Raw genomic sequence first — 19519 nt, forward strand, 5'->3', positions numbered from 1 at the left:
CGTTTAAGTTGGAACTGTAAATGAAACTAACTAAATGACAACTGGTGTAAAAAGTTTAACAGTAACTGCAGCAAAAAAAAAGAAAGAGCCATTAAAAAAGTATATAAATATATATAAAGTGGAATGAAATGAATAAAAAGTGCATCGAAGCCAAGCAAAACCAACAAACAAAAGTCGAAATCAACTTAACTGTTGGCCTGCAATAGTTATAGATATATACACAAAATCACACACACACACACACACACACACACACACACACACACACACACACACACACACACTGATGAAAGACAGGACAACTTTGGTTCATACTCTTTACACTATCATATGCAAATTGGGCCGCGGATTTGCATTTGGAGATGTGGAAAATGCAAAATGTTATTCAAAGTTTGAGTTCATGAAATATTTAAAACTATCCAGCTGTACAAAGAAATCCATAGAAGAGGTTTTTCACTTATATTCCGGTATTCTATGCAAACAAAATATTGCACTACTAAACGAATTACAAGTTGAATACTTGAAATTTCCCTGATCTCTTGAGTAGGCTTGTTTGTGTCACAACTTTTCCGTTTGATAGTTCTGCACAACACCAATTGCAACGCAGACTACTAAAACTAGTTTTAGAAATTTCAACGAATTTGTTTTCTGTTAAACCAATATATGATAATATGTACTGCCAGAATTGTATGTAATGCTAAAGGTCGATTTAAAGCACATAAGCAATGAATACTCTACACACTTAGGGGCACCTCTTAACAACTCCGAATTCCGCTCTAGGCACACCGAATACTTCAAGTACTTGCCGCTATTCTCTGCTCAAAGTATATACATTATCTATCTATAAAACGTCCATTTTAAGGAAAACCTAATAAACGGCTTTTAAAAGAACTAAGTATTTAAAAAATATAAAACAAATTAGCGACACTCTATTTTCATGAACACAAAGGAGCCCCCCCTCTAAAAGAGTATAAATATATATAGTAATTAAAAACATGCTAAAAACTTTATTTAAACTATAGTGGAATTAATGGAACCTCATAAGCTTAAATCGTGGATTGCAAGGAGTTCAAAAATATGCGTAGTAATAAAAATTATGCTGCAACCATTGCATATTTAATGGGGCGACTGCGTTTGTTTTCAAAGGCAATATGTGAGACGGGTTTTTCGTTCGAACCCTGACACACACACACACACACACACAGACATACACAGACACCGGTACACACATACAAATATGCAAACAATGCATTGACACTGTGTAAATACGTGTGTATGCTGTCAATATGTATGTGTGCATGTAAATTATACACACACACACACACACACGGTGGTAAAAAAATATATTTGAAAATATGTTAACATAAAATGCGTTATAAGATAAATATTCAAAAATAAATATGTATAAATATAAAATTGTTATTTGCTGTGCGAGTGAGTTGCCGTTCAATTTCGTTGGTTCGTTGGCTGGTTTATTTATACAGCAATTTTACGATAACCTACTAATGTATAGACATACATACATACATACGCAATAACTTTATCCAAAATGCGCTCTAAATGTTTATTCGAATTTATTTGTACTTCAATCTGAAAATGAAAAAACTGTACGAGTACATTTGTATATTCGTATGTGTATTCAATTCTTTGCAACGGGTCTACAGATATTTATTCTTAAAAGTATGAATGTCAGGCATGTGTTTTTTATTCCACTGATGATTGACACTTTGTGAGGAATGTCAGGCTTCGGCATTGTCGGAGTTAGCTATTCTCTATTTTTTTATTTGTAGCAACTGTCGAGGGACTCAAGTTTCAACAATAAATCCTTTTAGGTCCCATTATCAAATCAATAAGCAAATCTCATATTATTGGCCTTGGGAACCAAAAATTATTGCACACATTCTACAACAAAAATACAAAAATTAGATTTGAAATACAATTTAGGCATTCAAATAAAATATACACCACAAATCTAGAGAACTAAAACAAAAAACACAAAAAATAAACGAATATTACATTTTCATAACTACGAGTTAAAGCCAATAACAAAGAACATTTATAAATAAATTTAAATATTTTTAAAATTAATTCGCGTTCAAATTTTCTTAAATCAATTTATAAACAAAAAAAGAAAAAATTCGTTTTTATTAAAATTAATGTTAATTGCGTATAATTTGAAAATGTAATAGGAATGATAATAATAATTATATATACATAAATCACTTTAAATTAAGTTAAACTAAATTATGTACGAGTAATATTAAAACAAGTTATAAGCTGTTAAAAACATTGAACATACAAATTGTATTGTAGCAAATATTTTCATTAAAAAATTAAAAACAAAATAAAGCATTATTAATGACATATTAACCACAATTTTATTGTACAGACATATAGATATATATATAATGATACGATATTTAAACACAGATACACATGGATTAATAATTGGCTGTTCTCTTCAGTTGGTTAGCCAAAAGAATTGACGCACCTCCTCCTCATTGGAGGGTCGGCAATGTGGCGGCGGCTCAATCAGTGAATTACGCAGCGCTTTCATGGCCATAGTATTTCGCTTGGAGGCCAGCGAGAGATCAATAATGCGCTGCGGATAATGAAACCCAAGGAGGCACTCGTAGCGCTCCTGCTGCTCGGATGACATACGCCATGGCTCGTGGCTAAAAGGTGGAGAATGAATGGTTAGTATATTATTATAATTAAGAACATTGTAATCCCAAGATCTCAGTGCAGAATATTTTTATTCAAAATATATTATTGAGCTTAGGACTTGTGGACAGTGCAGGGTATTTGTCAGTTTGCTAAGTATTCTATCAAAGAGCTACATTTGCAATTAATATATGCTTATGCCAAACTGGACTCACATGAATTCTTTGGGCACGTTCTTTAGCTCTGGCACGTACTGCTTGATATAGGCGCCATTAGGATCGAGACGTTTGGCAAGAGCCACCGGACAGGTGACCAGCGAGGAGTCCAGTAGTCGTTCGAATGCCGAACTGGATACCCACATCCAGTTGCCAGCACAGACAGACCAATCCGCATCGAGCAGATACTTGAGAAAGTGCTCCAGTCCTAGCTCCCAGTTCTGCCAGAGACCGCCACGGGTCAGGAATGTGGCCACCGTGTTGCGCAGCGTATGATGCAGCCAGCCCTCAGCGAGCAGCTGCCGCATGGCGCTATCGATCAGTGGGAAGCCCGTCTGTCCCAAACGCCAGCGTTGCAGTTGATCGGCATCCGGCTTGGACCAGGGTATGCTCAGGCAGATCTCATTGCCCTCCATGCGATCGTACTGCGGATTGTTGACCGACATCGTGTAGAAATATTCGCGCCAAATCAGCTGTCCGGTGATGTGAGCACCGCCCGTCATTTGAACGCCTCGGACGCAGGCGCGCATCTGCACATTCTTGAAGAGATCATGCATGCTCCAATAGAATCGGCGCACGGAGAGGCAGCCGAAACGTAGATGGGCGCTCATCGACTTGGGCGTTTCCAAAATGTTGGGCAAGGCCTGATTGGGCAGATAATAGCCCCGCTCGAAAGCGTGCTGCTCCACCTTGAGGCGCTCACCGAGCAGCGACAGCGCCTGCGTCTCACCGCCGATCCAGTTCATCTTGGCCAGGTAGCCCATATTATCGCTGTAGATGTTAAAGTCTTCCGGCGTCGGTGTCTTCTCAAGACAGCCGATATCCTTGCGTAATTCCTGTGGCAGTTGCGCAATGCTAACGCCCTCAAAGTTCGGATCAGGGATGGGTCTTGGCGGCAAGCCAATAATTTGCACCGTATGCTGTAGATGATGAAGGATGTGCATGGATAAGTAACTGGCAACCAGTTAGATGCCAGCAACAACTTACCAAGAACATCTGATAGGTTAGCGGCGCAATGCCCCCGTTTGTATCGATGACCGTGCGTGGATCCCACAGCGTGTGTGACACCTTCTCCACATACTCGATGTTCAGTTCGCGGCACAGGCTTTTCGTTGCCTCATCGCGTTCGTTCCAAATGGGCTCGCAGTCCTGCTCCACGCAGATTTTGTGCAGACGCACCCGCTCGTGCAGCCGTCGAAAGATCTGGGTCGGCTGGCCCTGGCACATGAGCAGACCACCGCGTCCCTCGGTAGCCTTCTGCAGCTGCATATCGATGTCCTGCAGCGAGTCAAGCAGGAATCGCATGCGATTGTAGCCAACGCTTTTGGTGCCTAGGAGGGGAATAATTATTGAATGTAATTCATTGGATTGGATTATTGGTGCCCAGCGAAAACTTATGTAACCTAAGAAATTGATAATATTTGTCAGCCATTGTGCATCAGTCAAGCCCAAGCGAAGAACTTTCTTTTGCCTTTTGATTTCAGACTCAATTTTAAAAAATATTTGATTAAATTTAATTGCCTAGTTGGGTTCATTGGGTTGAAATCTGTTTAGGACAAAATCAGGTTTAAATTTTGATAACATAAACAGCACAAACAACAAAAGTAATTCTTGTTTCTTACTGCTCTTCGCTATTTTCGGTAGGTTATTGGACTCTTATAAAATTTCAATATGCCTCAAAAATTATAATCTTTTATATCACAAATGGGAATTTATATCTTTTGAAATATTTAAAAAAATCTATCCGCTTAGAAGATTGAAGATTTTAGAAATAATATTCAAATAAGGACTGTAGTTTCAGTGAACTAAACTGAAAACGTTGCATTTTTATTTATTCAAATAGGTTAAATTTAACTTGTTCCCCTATAACACTAAAATTAAGAGTTCACAGCACAAAAGACAAAATTTTTAAGATATTTAAAAGGTGTAATCCGGGCCTATATGTATTTATATATGTATTAATTTCCTAGCCAAATATACAAATTAGAATTGAATTTTAATTTAATTACTCTAAATAAATAAAAATATATAATGAAATATAAAAAAATGTAATTGAATATACAATGCTTGTATTTTTTATAATTTTTCGAATTTCCTAAACAATATACACTTTAACAAAAAAAAAAAAAATGTTATTTATTTATTTATTTATTTATTTATTTATTATGTATAACGTTTGATTCGTATAAAATATTATTTAATTATATAATAAACGATTCTTTTATAACTTTGCATTTATTTAATCAGTGTGGATCAGAGTGGGTCACGACTTTATTTATTTATATGGGATTTCCTATATCCAATTGGCATGCATTTAGCAGCACAGTACTGTATATATATGCATAGATATGCGCTAGTAATCGTGTATACAAATAACCATTATTATCAGACGAAGACTCTCTGAGAAACTAATTGCCTTTGAATTCGCTTGATTCTCGTTTCTATCTCTCTCTCTTGAACGCTCTATCTCTCTCTTGCTCTGTTTCTCTCTCATTTTTGTTCACATCAGAATGCATCTTTTGTTTGCCTAAGCAAACAGAGTTGATTGCACCTCACGAGCCTCTGGATATGGAAAATGCTTTATTTGCTTGCAAGAGAGGTGCAAGAAGATACCGTTCACAAAATATTTGGTAATAAAAAAGTCGCTGACTTGCACTGTTAGCTCATATGGGTAAAGCGCCGCGAACGCAAAGGCTGCAGGAAACCTAATGGGATGATTGGACACTTACCCGCGCTCTCGCCATCGAAGATGAAGATGGGTATCAATGCAATGCCCTGATCTTTGTCGGACAGTGCAGCCAATAAGGCGGGATTATCATGCAGACGCAGGCCGTGTCGAAACCAAATCACATTCGCACCACGCAACGCCATGCTGATAATCTATGCAGAATTTATGAATTAAGTTTAAGTATTGCAACTTGAGTTTTCCAATTTTCCGTGCACGCGACGCGCTCGCGCCAACGTTCAACTTGCGAATGGGGCAACTGCGACGACGTGGACTGCGACTATGACTGCAGCTCACTTGGGGGACGACTGTGGAGCTTTGGAGCGTTGGCTTTGATGTGTTCTCATCGCCGACGAGTGCGTCAATACCAAGCTGAGCGCGCGCGTGTCCCTCTCACTCTCTCTTCCTCTCTTTCTCTCTCTTACTCGAATTTATCTGTGTGTGAATGCGTGTGAGTGCGAATGGCAGCGGGCAGCACTTAACACATGGCTCGTTGCATTTTGAGCACTACGCTCAGCTAAACCAGAGACGCCCCCGCACCCGCCACAACAAGCGCCAGTCGACGACAACCCCAAAGCTCAACTGTTGCTGCTTATTACGTCGCATGCATTTTATCACCTCACCGAGGGTATTGTAACTATGCTATTAAGTTTGCGCGGTGCACTAAGAATAAACGTTGACCATTTTATCATGAATTTTGATTTGGCGAAAAATTAAAAATAAAATGAATACAATAAATTAATTAATTAAAATAATACAATTAATACAAACACTATTATTCTTATCAATTACAATTAATAATTATCAGATGCATAATATATGAAATAAAATAATATACGCACTGTCATCAAACTAAGTATTATAGTATAGTAAGCATTATAATTATTATTTAGAGAATTGAAATGGGAGTAGAGAGAATGCGCTACATAAAAATATATATCACAAAATAGATGAGGACACGAACGTTCAAATAAACACAACTTTTGAGGAAATAACTTTAACGTAGCATACTTTTAAGAAAAATTTTCATTAACACATTTAAAAAAATAATAGCATTTTAATGTTTTTATTATTAATTACTAAATTTTATACAAAAGAAACATTATACGCCGTTGCACAATAGATAGAGCAAAAGGGGGTAAAAAGCGAGTAGAGAGACAGAGCGAAAAAGAGAATACCCCGTTGCCATAGAAATGGTCTTAAAGGGTATTAGGTAGGCTTGCGTATGTAAGTGTTATTATGTAAGAGTATTTTTTATGAAATATTTTTTTTCAGCATATCTTGATCAGACTTGATAATTCTGAGGCCCTCTGAGCTCCTCTATATATATCATTGTTTATATACCCTAAACTATGAATGGAATTCAAAAAGTGCGGCTCAAGTCGAACGTAGGTTATCTCCAAATCGATCACTTTTGGATTTTACACTCTTGCATGTTTTACAGTTGTGTTTGTGGAATTGACTATCCAATGGGGTCTCAGCTGTTAACCTAAGCTGTCAGCCGGCCTTGTAGCCCCAACCCCATGACCCACCCCACCCAAATGTTTGTGTGTGTATCGAAAACTGTAGCTTTGCATGTCGCCCAGAGAAAAGAGGTATTTCGTGACGGGCGCAGTGCAATATTGGTAACTACGAGCTGCCATTGCCAGTGCATTGGACCAAAGTCCACCGACGCACGTGGCCCACGTGTCCAAGCCAAGAGTTCTACCTTCTCGAACAGAAACCACAAACAAAGCCTTGCAATTTCAAATTAATGAAGACGAAGAGTGAAAGGAAGGGGAACGTGCCGCAGCTAACCTGATAAGAAATGAAATGCCGCACAATGGTAAAGTCAACTACCTGAGACTAGAATTCCCACCACCACTTGGCTCTTATAGAGCTAATTTGCAGATACGAATCGACGTTGATGACAGAAATGTGCGACGTCTGCTTTAGGGAATGTCTCTGATTTTATCTAAATAGCATAGATAGATGAGATAAATATTTAAAATTCTAACTTGAAATTGTTTATAAAAAAGGAACAATTTTTTAAAATCTCGCATTCAAACTTAAAAAAACAAATAATTGTCGCCGGTTTGGCACACGGTTCGAAGCAAATCTTTGCCTTTCGACCCAATATCATGAGATAAATGTGTTGCAGGCTATTTTTAGTTTGGGGCTGAGCTTCTTCAAAATGTTTTTCATCTTAAACTAAGTCTAGAAAAAAAATATAAAATATGGTGCGATCTTATGGCTCGGCTGTTTTGTACGAAACTAATGTATATTTCGGTTGAAAGCAGAATTGAAGTGGTATGGTAATGGTAAATATTTTATCTAAATCTGCACAACCTTGGTAGTTTGTAGTTTATAACAAGGTCCAGCACATTTTTGACCACTTTATAGCCCGTTGCCGCCCACTGTTCGCATGTTACATTGGCTGGCCAGGTGCGCCGCTTTGAGTCCTTTGGGTTCCTTGGTTCAGCTGTCGTTTGTGCCCTGCCAGTTGCTAGTTTCATTCTTTTGCTCAACACGTCACCAAGGACTTGACGGGCTTTATTTCTTTGTGCAATCAGGACACGCACACACACACACACACACACACACACACAGATACACATGCACGCCAGCACACAAGGGACAATGGAACGTTAGCTTGTATGTCATCTTCCGCCTGCAGTTGCCACTGTTTGTATTGATGGTTCATTGCTTTACATCATTGCGAGCTCACATTCCTGACATTTTAGTGAATGGTGAATTGCAGATTCTTGCAGGGCTGATTGTTAAATAAATGTTATATAATTTACAGTTGTGTTTCTTACTAATGTCCGGTTATGAGTGTTCCGGCTGCCATTATATAACTTTATGCATGAAATTTAAACGACGTAGCATCAGAATGCCTTCGGCTCAAATCAGTAGCAGTTCTAAGACAATCATTCACATTCATTCACTCATGCATAGTAAAATGCGCAGACAATCAATCAAAAATGTTCCCCACAGCACAGTGGATATAAGCATTTACGCATGAATAGGAATTCGATAGCTACAAGACATGTTCTTGACAGAGATTCAAGAAATATTATGTGTTCTCGTCCCTACTTAAAAGAATGCACTTCTCAACTGAGGAAAGTTGCCGTTTAAAATAGAATACTTCACATGTAACTGTCATTTTTCTATTGACGTCAATAATGACTTAGTTAAGGATTGCGGCTTAAAATAAATCTGCACATATGTTTACTTTCTTTTTATTTTACTTTATTTTCAAAAATGTCCGTCAAAATGTCTTTCTAATTTTGTTTGGTGTTCTTTAGTAAAATTTAAAAATAATCGTAATTTACAATATTAATTAAGAAATTAAAATAAATAGGCAAAATGAAAGTAAAGTAAATTAATTAAAAAGGATATATAGAATGCTTGTAGTTAGATTGGAGAGATAGTAATGGCAAATCTCGGACACGGTGGAGGAAAACTTAAAAAGCAATTTGCAATAACTGGCACAAGTTTATAATGGCAGAGGTGAAAATAATTTCTTAGTATTTGGCCTAGGGCTTAATTGCATAATTAATAAACATAATTTGTATTAATCTTAGAAATGACAGTCAGTTATTTGAAGCTCCTCCATTATTTGACACTTCTGTTTTATGGAATTACATTATATAGATTTGCGATGTTTTTTTGTAATTTTCAAATTTTATCCATTTTCTATTTCCATCTATGCAGTTTGCATATTGCATAAATTGCTTCATTTTTTCATATTTTGTGTGGCGCAATAATTAAATATTTGCTTGTCTGACGTGAGTTATATATTTCATATCCGTGCTTAGTATTTGTTCTGCTATGCAAAATAAAACGATTATAAAGTTGGCAACAACAACAAATCCTTTGACTAAACTATCTCAAAAGCTATTTCGATATATTTAATTGCAAACGCAACTCCTGTTACTCAAACATTGTTTTAGTTTTGTTTGTGTTAATTATTCTGTGCATTTGTGTTACCCCTTTTGGTGATCGACACTATGGACCATTGTTGACTCAACTAATACAAGCTAAACAATTAAATATGTTGTATACACACATATCAATCATACGCACAGTTAAACTTTTGTTTGCGACACACACTCATTTGCTGTACACGTGGCCCTTTAGTCTTGAAACGGCCATAACGAAATTAATACTCTTACTTATTAAGATAATTTTAATGCATCAATTCTGTCAATTCGCTTAATAATACTTATGATATATATATATTTAGGTATATATGTTTGCCCGTAATTATCTGCACTTAATTGCACTTTTTACATTCTCCGCCTGCGTTTAATTATGTATTTTTAATTTACATTTTAATTTCCATACGCTGTCTGAGCACATTTAAGTTTGCCATCGATTCGTTTTACACTTTAAAGCAGACTTTTCCGACCATTCTATTATGTAGAATGCAAATAAGTGTAAGTACATATGACTGCAAGAAATGGAAATATGAAATATGAATGCTTAATGTGAATAGTTCGGACCGCTTAGAATAACATATGAGTAATAATTAGAATAGTAGAATGTTTCTTAGCATATCTGCATGCTTAAATCATGCTTAAAACTGTTTAAATATTTTTGTGTGAATGTTTCTTTTAAATTATGAAGTTAATCGACCACGATTGTATTACTATTTGATAGACTCATTGGATTATAGAGTATTCAAACAACCACACTATATTGTGCATAATGTTAATTTATTCAAAAGTGAGTCGAATACATTCAGCTTTAATTGAAAGGCTGCCAATAAGTCAAGCTGATTATTGGAATGAATTAAATATAAACTGCGCAAACATTTATTAAATAATATTTGTTATCATTGTGTTTAAGTTTACATTTGGCTTTGATGTTGAACAAATTGGGTTCAAGATTTATTGAGGGGCAGCAATCATTGCATGCCACATCCTTTAGGGTATTTAGGTTCCATCTTATCTATTGCCCGGATGTCATTTGTTATTTTACAACCAATGTTATTCTTTGCTACTGACGATTGTTTATTTAAAGTCAAGTGCCAGGACTCGTAAACAGCCATGTATACCCATTCTACCGCAATTGACAGCAGTGTGAGCATTGTGTCTGGGCGTGTGTGCATGTGGCTGTCAGCAGCAGGCGCCGCAGGAATATTCCTGCCGGCGTATAAACTCAGCATGCCTCTGCTATCCTCCATTGTCCATTGAACTTCTCGCAACTCCGTCAGCCTGGGCACAGTTAAAACTGCTCGCGTCGACCGCAAATTAAGCCAGTTGAGTTAATTCGTGGTTCGTTTTCAAATTGTAAATATTTTTTCATGTCTGATTGATCACAGCGGACAGCCCCTCCCCCCTCAGGTCTGAATTTTTACCCGCGTGTGTGACGACAAATTAACTCTCTTAAATATTTATGTGAAGCAGCAGCGCGTCCTTTAAATTCGCATTGAACTGGACATAGTCCAAGCCCCATCCTCAGACTCAGAGTCAGCGTGGAGCTGGCAGCAACGGGTGGCCAAGCGAAGGTAATTCAATAAGGTCTGAAAGTAGGTCGCTAAAGTTGCGTGGGGCAGTATGGCAACTGCGAACGTGGAATATTATTGAATTGCTGCAGTGCCAGCTGAAAGCCAATTGGACTGTGATTGAATGCGCCAGCAGAAAGTCAATGAGCCCGGAAGTTATTGCTGGAGTATGTGTTACTCGACTAATTGCTTGGGGACTGTGCGAAAAGCAATTAAATGTGATAAGAATTTATTTCACATGCATCGATATATCTCATATATATAACTGTTTCTGCTGACTAACAACCCAAGCCGTCGAAAATCTATTTAAAACTATTTAAAATCTATTTAAAAATAGACTGGATCTGATATCTAAAAGTTTTAATTGCCATTAATGCTTAAGACTCTTATGAGCCCAACAATATATGTTTTATAATTATTAATTCGGAATTTATTTAACCGAGCTATTTTCATTTAAAGTATATGACAAACCTAAGCTTGTTTACAAGTTGAGTTAAGGTTTTAAATACATAAATAATTATAAGTACATCCTGTATTACCAACACTTTAAGAGAAGTAAATAAAATTTATTATAGAATTGTAAATATAACAAGTAAGAGGTTCTAGTCGGGAGCTCCCAACTAGGGGATACTCTGAACCCTCTTCTTCCAACATCAAATGCATATATACATATATTCTATTTGAGAAGCAACATATCATGTTCCGTGACTCTAGCTCTTATTATTTACCAAAATTGCCCAAAAACAGGATATCGTTATCGATTTTTATCGTTTGCTTGGAAACGGGGTAAGTTATCGATTTTGTCGATTTGGGTCAAAATTTTGGATTTCCTTTTATTTGATGCCAATCGATAGAACTGATCCTTACGAGTCAAAAATTGTATAAAATTCCAAAATCGGACATTTTTTGACCGAAACATCCCAAAATATCATCAAAAAGGTTGTCTTTACGAACTAATGGTTTTTTTGTCTGTAACATTTTTGAACCTATCGATGTTTAATTTGTTTGAATGCCAATTGATGGTAGGGATCCGTACGCATTCAAAAAGGTATTAAATTTTAAAATCAGACATTATTTACCCGAGATATTAAGAAAAATCATCGAAAAAGTTTCGATTTTCGCCCCGACCTCGATTTTGAAAAAAAAAACGTGATGATCTGGAAGGTCATATCTCCGCGCGGAGTTCTGTCGTTTTGGAACATCATATTTCCGCGCGGAGCTATTACCGATACATTTTGAGCGCCTTATTGCTTAAATAAGAATAAAGGTTAAAACAACGCGTCTGGGCTATTCGTAGAGTGTATATATTTACTTGAGCTACAAGATCTGAAATGAGTGATTTTTGAATACTACTCAGTGAGTGCACTCACTTGTCACACTCCACAATGCTTCGGAAGATACTCTGATGCCGCGCTATTCGTCAGCATTATTTCAAATTCAACGTCATCGTAATTATTATACGCCATGATATTCATACCAAAAGTGAAAGTCACAGAAAATAATACTCCTTGCTTTTTGGGAAGCTGCGGAGAAATGTGACAAGGACGAAATGGGGCAAATTGTATACGATGTGATGAAGCCCTGAGCTTTTTGCCAGTACGTTTCCTATGCAATATTCCTTCCTTGGTTTATACCAAGTTAATATGTTTTGACATTATTTAATTTGTTTTTTTTTTTCTTTATTTTTTGTTATATGGGTAGCAGCTTTGATGTCATGTGCGAGGGCGAATATGTTTGTATTTAGCAACTCAATTGGAAACGAGAGCCTCAAGGAAAATGAAATAGAAGAAATTATAGTCCAGGCCAGCAATTTATGTGAAATATACAATGCGTTGTGCTCTTATAGAAATTTGCGATAACAAGTCTCAATTTATGTTTAATGCCCTCATAATTGGTGTTTTCTATTGCAAGAGAATTCCAAGAAGCAGAGCAAAGCTCGTAAGTATAACATTAATAAAATGCACAACCTATTTCCACAACAAGGGACTCAAATAGCGAAAGCTTGTCATGTCAAAGGCTCTTCAAAAATCTTACCTGTGAGTGGGTATTATAACTTTGTAAAGCATTCAATCAAGGACCTTAAGTAAAATAATATATATATAATAAACTGTTGGCCGTTTTGATTTATGAAGTAGTTGCAGGTCAACTTTGTAGCTATAACTTTTCTATTATTAGCTCTCAAGAAGTTTAAGCTAAACTATAAAAGAGTAGCAACTTTTTTATAAACTATTTTTCAGTGCTAGGGTATTTATTGCTTGTATAGACCGAGTTACGTTCTGGTAGACTTTTGTCGCATTGTGTGACACATTTTATGCCCAGAAATTACTTTATTTGTCCAATCGCTTATGGTTTATGGACAAACATTTGGCATTCATTTAATATTTGATCGGCTTATATTAGATGTGTGTTCAGCTTATTTTGGATGTTTGTATTCAGGCAGCTTTCAAGCTTTTTGTTTAGGCCGGCACAAAGTAAGCTTAGCCACAGCTATTATGGCCACCACATATTTCAAAGGCATTTCTCGCTGTGGTTTTACCCATGTACCTGAAAAGCTGAAAACTGAAAATGTCAACTTTCAGCAGCTTATGCAACATCAACCGAACTTAAGCAGTTAACAAGAAAATTAATCATTTTCTGTAATGAGATAAAAGTTCTGAAACTGATTTGTCAGCCAGGCAAGCGCATTGGGGGCCATTTTAATATCAGGAGAAAACAGCAGGAGCTACAACAAGCAGCCACAAATATTAATCACTCTTAATGAATTTTATGTCAAGCATAAATATTATCACATAACTTTTTGCTATGAGCGCTGACAGACAGGCCAGGTATTTCGCTGATTAAAAATGCCTGCAGACAAACACACGAAAATTTCTCTAATTTGTGCTAAGAGACATCTGTTGTTTTCCTGTATAATAATAAAAGTAATTTATGTGAGCGCAAATTCTATTAATGCCAGGCTTGAAAATAAAGAAAGTGTTCTAATTTCCATCAAATTCGAGCAGTATTTTCGTTTTCCACGAGTGCATCAGCTCCTGGCTTTAATTAAAGTAATTGTTTTGACCCGCACAATCTGAGCCAATTTTCGTTGGCGAGCAGAAATGTAGCTTTTTGCCATTTTAATACAATTCAGTACATCTTTGTATTCGTAGTCTATGCTGCTTTTCTTACCTGTCCAAATGACGGCAAAATTGTCTGCCCTAAAATTGGCAAAAAAGGTAGCATTTTCTGTGAAGAAATAGTTGGAGAATGCTAAGGGTAATTAAGAAAAACTAAATTAAATGGGATGGATTTTGAGAATATATCTAAGTAAATATGTAACTTTTACTTTTCGATTCGAGGCTTACAATGAATATTAAAAATGAGAAATTTTAACTGTAACAAAACAATTTACTTTACATGTGAAAATAAATCTCTACTTGACCTGGCTTCCTATTAATATTTATTCAAGTTTCTTTTTCATTATTTATATAATCAATTATGCATAGTGTGCATATATTATATAAGGTATTTATTACAATCTAAGAACCCATTCTCTAGCAGCGGATTAAAGACTGAAGTCTCATTGCTTAATTGACTTGAAGACTCTGCCTACTATATAACTTTTCCTTCGAGTGGAACCAACACAAACACAACACATGATTATTCACAAGTTGATGAAAATTTCTATAAGACAGCGCTATGAAATTCTCTTGGCAATATCAAGTGAATGCTCTGCCATACAATATGCATAAACATGTGCTTTAACTTTTTTGACAGCTCCTTGCCAGCTCTATTGTGCTGGGGGAATTGGTGGTGGCGCGGCGTCAAAAATCTGCAATCCCGGCTTCGGGCGACTTAAAGACAACTTAATCTTAATGCTCAGATCTGGATTGAAAAATGGCTTGATGGGGCATTAAAGCGATTTGGACGCATTAAATGCTGTCGTTTATCTCACGGTGCGCAGCCAACACACAAACATACTTGAACCGTCGTCGCTGTCACTCCCCCCTGGCTGGTGGGGGCACACACGTGTGTTGCATGCGGCTACAAAGGGCGGGCGCTGCTTTTGCCAGAGGCGCTGTTTGCTTTAATACGCTTCAACTTCTTTGCCCATAAGCCAAAACGCAGACGCAGCCATACAAAAACAACAAACACATATGCCGATATAGAGGCCAGGCGGACATGTCAAAGGCACGTGTTGTGCAGTATAAACAATATCACATGCATTCACACGCACACACACACACACACACTCATACACACTCACACGCACACACTACTTTATGTATTGATGCTGGACTAACCGGCGGCGTTTAATTTTGCGCAGACCTTTCTTTGGCCATTGTCCCTGCTGCTAGTACACAATATTTTGTTGTTTTTTCTTCTTCCATTTTTCCGTTTTTGTTGCTTTATAAAAGCCGTCGCATAGGGCACTACTAATACATACACACACGCGCGCACACCACACGGCCGCACGCGGCGTATACACAATGTCAAAAACTATCGATGGCGAATTTACGCCTTGTTGTTGGTATCGCTGTTGAAGCTGTTATTGTTGTTGTTGCTGTTGCTGTTACCGTTGTTGACGTTGTTGTTGCGTTTGTTGTCCCGTTAGTTTTTGCATTCGCACCCATGCTTATTGGATATTAATATACCCTATGCCGGTCAAATGAATCTAAGGTGTACACGACTGCTTTATACACTGGCGGGGTATAGGGACTTAATTTCATAAACAAGTACGAGTTTATGAGTACCATTGCTCGAACTAAAGCTGGGACTTTCGGCTGGTGCAACGTTTGACAGAAATAAAAGTATTCCGAGTCTATTTAAGACAGCCTTGGGACAGAAGCGTATACATTTGATAGTTCATTAAGAGTAACAAAATATTTTGATTTGTCAATAATATGGGAATTCATGTTTAATCTGTTGAAAGCAGTCCTCTGTAGATGACTTGGCTAAGCTAGCCAAGATAATTAGATAAATCGAAGAGCAGGGAACAGAGCTGAAGGTCCTAACTAATGCTGATGTGTTATTTGAAGATCATCTATTTCAAGAAATAGTTTAATTTCTTACGTGTCATGCTTTCTAGATATTTGCCATGCCCGAATTGATGAAGGGTAAATTTGAGGTCGAGTATATGTAGTATATTTGTGCTTACATATTTTTTCGTTGGCCGTTCTATCACATATTTCACTACATTTTCATTTTAGCGCGCACTAAATACATATACACTTACACTTACACACACACACATGCATGCATGCGAAAGTACGCACACAATGGCGCATTTCCTGTTTCCGCTTGTTGCAGACTCGCCATCACCAACACTCTTGGGCCAGGGGCAGTAAGGGAAAATTTGCATAAATTTTACGTACTTTTCGCACAGAAGGCAAATTGCATTTTCAGCACAACACGTACTCCATTCAACTTACCCAAGCACACACATACACATACACACACACTAACACTCGCCTACACCCACACACATTATCGTAGTTTTTGCCTCTCCGTGCTAAGGTAGGCCGCATGTCCTTGCCTGCTTTTCTCTGGATGCTTCCTGTGTGTGTCTGTGTCTGTGCGTGTATGTGTGTTAGTGGAAGGCATGCAAATGTTACGAAAATTGCTTTTTACTTTTCATATATGTGAATGAGTATACACACATATATGATTATGCGCAAAGTTCGAGGACTGCCCCCTGTAGCTCAAATCGAGGACAAGGACCTGGACGGACACGCACGCAGACACTCACAAAGTTAGTTAAGTGTTTGCCTCCAAGTTGTTACTACCAAATTACCTTTTATTGTCATTTTTGCTCCAGGTCCCCGTACAATGGCTACCCACCAGACAAAAAGACAAAAAGTATTAAGCTTTGGGATTTCTGCCAAAAATCAACACCGATATGTGCAAAATTATTCATTGCCATTTGTCGATTACAACTTCTTTTTTTGCGCACGAATTTTCAATTGGGATTTGTTATTAATCCAATGAATTGCAAAAAATTGTTGAAATTTAACTAAATATGCGAGATATATTCAGCAATCAATGCAAATTCAATTAGGCAAGTATATCTGAATTTCAGAAATTTATTAAACATACAAATTAAGAGCTTCTGCATTTCGGATTGTTATTATTATTATTTTTTATTTTTGTTATATATTGGCTTGTTTTTTTTTTTTTTAAGACCGGAGATTGTATTAATTGAGTTTCAAATTTATATTTAATGTGTTTCAAGTATTATCTTCCTTGTGTGTAATTTATTATTATTATTTATTTCTCAAATAAAAAAGGTGTAATATAAAAGAAAAATGGAGAGGATTGTAAATATACTTTGAGTGTATAAAGGTTTTCCACGATAGCTTGATGATTCCAAAAATATGATAATAATTTAACCTCTTTATCTAAAACCTAAAATATAATTATAAGAATCAAATATTATTATTTATTTTAAGCTTTACTTGAATATATTATTTCGCATTTTGTACCAAAACACAATTTAATTTCGACTTTTCCTACGACTGACAGACGACGGACAGATATTTAATTCTGATTTAACATTAAACACTTTAATTTTTACCAGAACTTAAAGTGGCTTGAATTCCTCAGTCTACGTAAATTGATATTAAATAAACCTAAATTGAAATATAATAAATAGGACATGGCGATTGTGGCCATGGCAATCAGTGCTAGCCACAAACATTTCACTTTCAGCCATTGTGCCTTATCTTACCTTGAATTACCATTTGCCTGCTGCCTGAACTTCTGGCAGCCTGTTAAATGATGTGTTGTTAGCCAATTTAAGGAAAACCTCCTTTTTGTTAGGTTTGTGTAACAAAGCGAATTGCAAATGATTTATTTTATTACAACTTTAAAACATTTAATTACACTCAAAGCAGAGCTCTGGTCGGAGGCTACAGAGTTAAGCCAACTGCTGGCGGTTTATTTCTGAGTGTTTTCTGGCTTTCGGTCTGTGTTCTGGCTGGCATTTCAGTTATGCATGCAAAATGCTAAATGCAATGTCAAGCGCCAAAAACGTGCTCAAATAATATTCTACATACCAAATAAAACACAGTGCCTCTAATGGTTGGATTTTAAAATGCATGAGGCCACCCTTGGTATCCATCCCACCTTCTGGCCGGACGGGGTATTTGTGTTTGAGTTAGTACATTTATATTTGGATTTTGCGTTGTTGTTGCGTTGTTGTCTGTTGCTTTTTTGTGAACTGTTGAAGTTTGTTTTCTGAGATTTGAATATGCATGAGCGGAAGATGAAGCATTTATGGCAAATACCCAGCCACACATACACACAAACACACACATATATATAGTAAAGCTCACAGATAGTAGCATTTGTGTGTGTCTAGCGTATTTATGATGTTTCTTAGAGTTTCTTTACCCTGAACCCATTTAAAAATGAATGAAAAAGGTATGTTGATTTTGTGCAAATGTATGTAAAAGGCACTAGAAAACATTCTTGATCCCATAAATACTGCATATTAGCGCCAATTCAGTATGTCTCTCGGTGTGAATGCTTCCATTTCAAATACTAGAAAGTCTCGTAAGGCGGCTTTTTCAATTATTTTAATATCTTCATATATTTTTATACTATCGAAAAAAATGCTGAGGCATAGTTTTTAAGCACAAATAGAATACTATAAGTATACATTACAACTCTTATATATAGTATGGCCGAAAATTAAACAAGTAAGAGGTTCTAGTCAGGAGCTCCCGACTAGGGGATACCCTGAACCCTCTTCTTCCAACATCAAATGCATATATATATTCTATTTTAGAAGCTATATGTCAAGTTTGGGGACTCAAGCTCTTATTATTTACCAAAATTGCCAATAACACGATATGGATATCGATTGCTTGGAAACGGAGTAAGTTATCGATTATCGGAAACAAACTCGCTCTGCGCAGGCACTAGGAGCACCTACATCTAAAATTTTAAGTCTATAGCTCTTATATGTTCTGAAATCCTTGGGTACTGGGTATAAAAAAAAAATATAATTTGCACAAGTAAATACCGGTTAGGATACCAAAATTCATATTGAATGTCTGAGGCATAGGCGCAGCGAATTTTGGCAACAGCAGCTTGGCACGGTATCACCTAGCCCGGCACTACCAAATGAAGCACTCTTACTTGTTTCTTTTATGGCTTACAGACTTAGTTTTCTTTAGGCCACAGCTCTTAAATAGTTGCCGCTTTGGACAGTATGTCTGTCGCCTTTCGATTCATTTGGCATGCTCTGCAAATTTCCACTGCCAAAACCAGTTTGACTAATGTAGCTTACGTGTAGAACATATTTAACTACCAAGCTCTACGACGCGTGCCCGTTCTAGAGCCGCTGCTCGTCTGTGTCCTAATAATGCAAAACATTTGTATTGCAAAAATGTACGACTACCAGACAGGGACTTCATTTTATATCGCACACTGTGCTGCGTG

At 36.8% G+C, this 19519-nt stretch overlaps 1 protein-coding gene across 1 annotated transcript; it reads right to left on the bottom strand.

The window, feature by feature from the left end:
• Window positions 1-2352: 2352 nt before the first annotated feature.
• Window positions 2353-5898, bottom strand: cry (circadian regulator cryptochrome). The gene is made up of 4 exons (XM_002053591.4): window positions 5609-5898; window positions 3867-4210; window positions 2880-3799; window positions 2353-2675 (listed from the first exon to the last, which is right to left on the bottom strand). The coding sequence occupies exons 1-4, from the start codon at window positions 5748-5750 to the stop codon at window positions 2462-2464; spliced, it is 1620 nt and encodes a 539-aa protein (XP_002053627.1). The 5' UTR covers window positions 5751-5898; the 3' UTR covers window positions 2353-2461.
• Between the last annotated feature and the right edge of the window lie 13621 nt (window positions 5899-19519).

This window comes from Drosophila virilis, chromosome 2 (assembly GCF_030788295.1).
Source record: "Drosophila virilis strain 15010-1051.87 chromosome 2, Dvir_AGI_RSII-ME, whole genome shotgun sequence".
NCBI lineage: Eukaryota > Metazoa > Arthropoda > Insecta > Diptera > Drosophilidae > Drosophila > Drosophila virilis.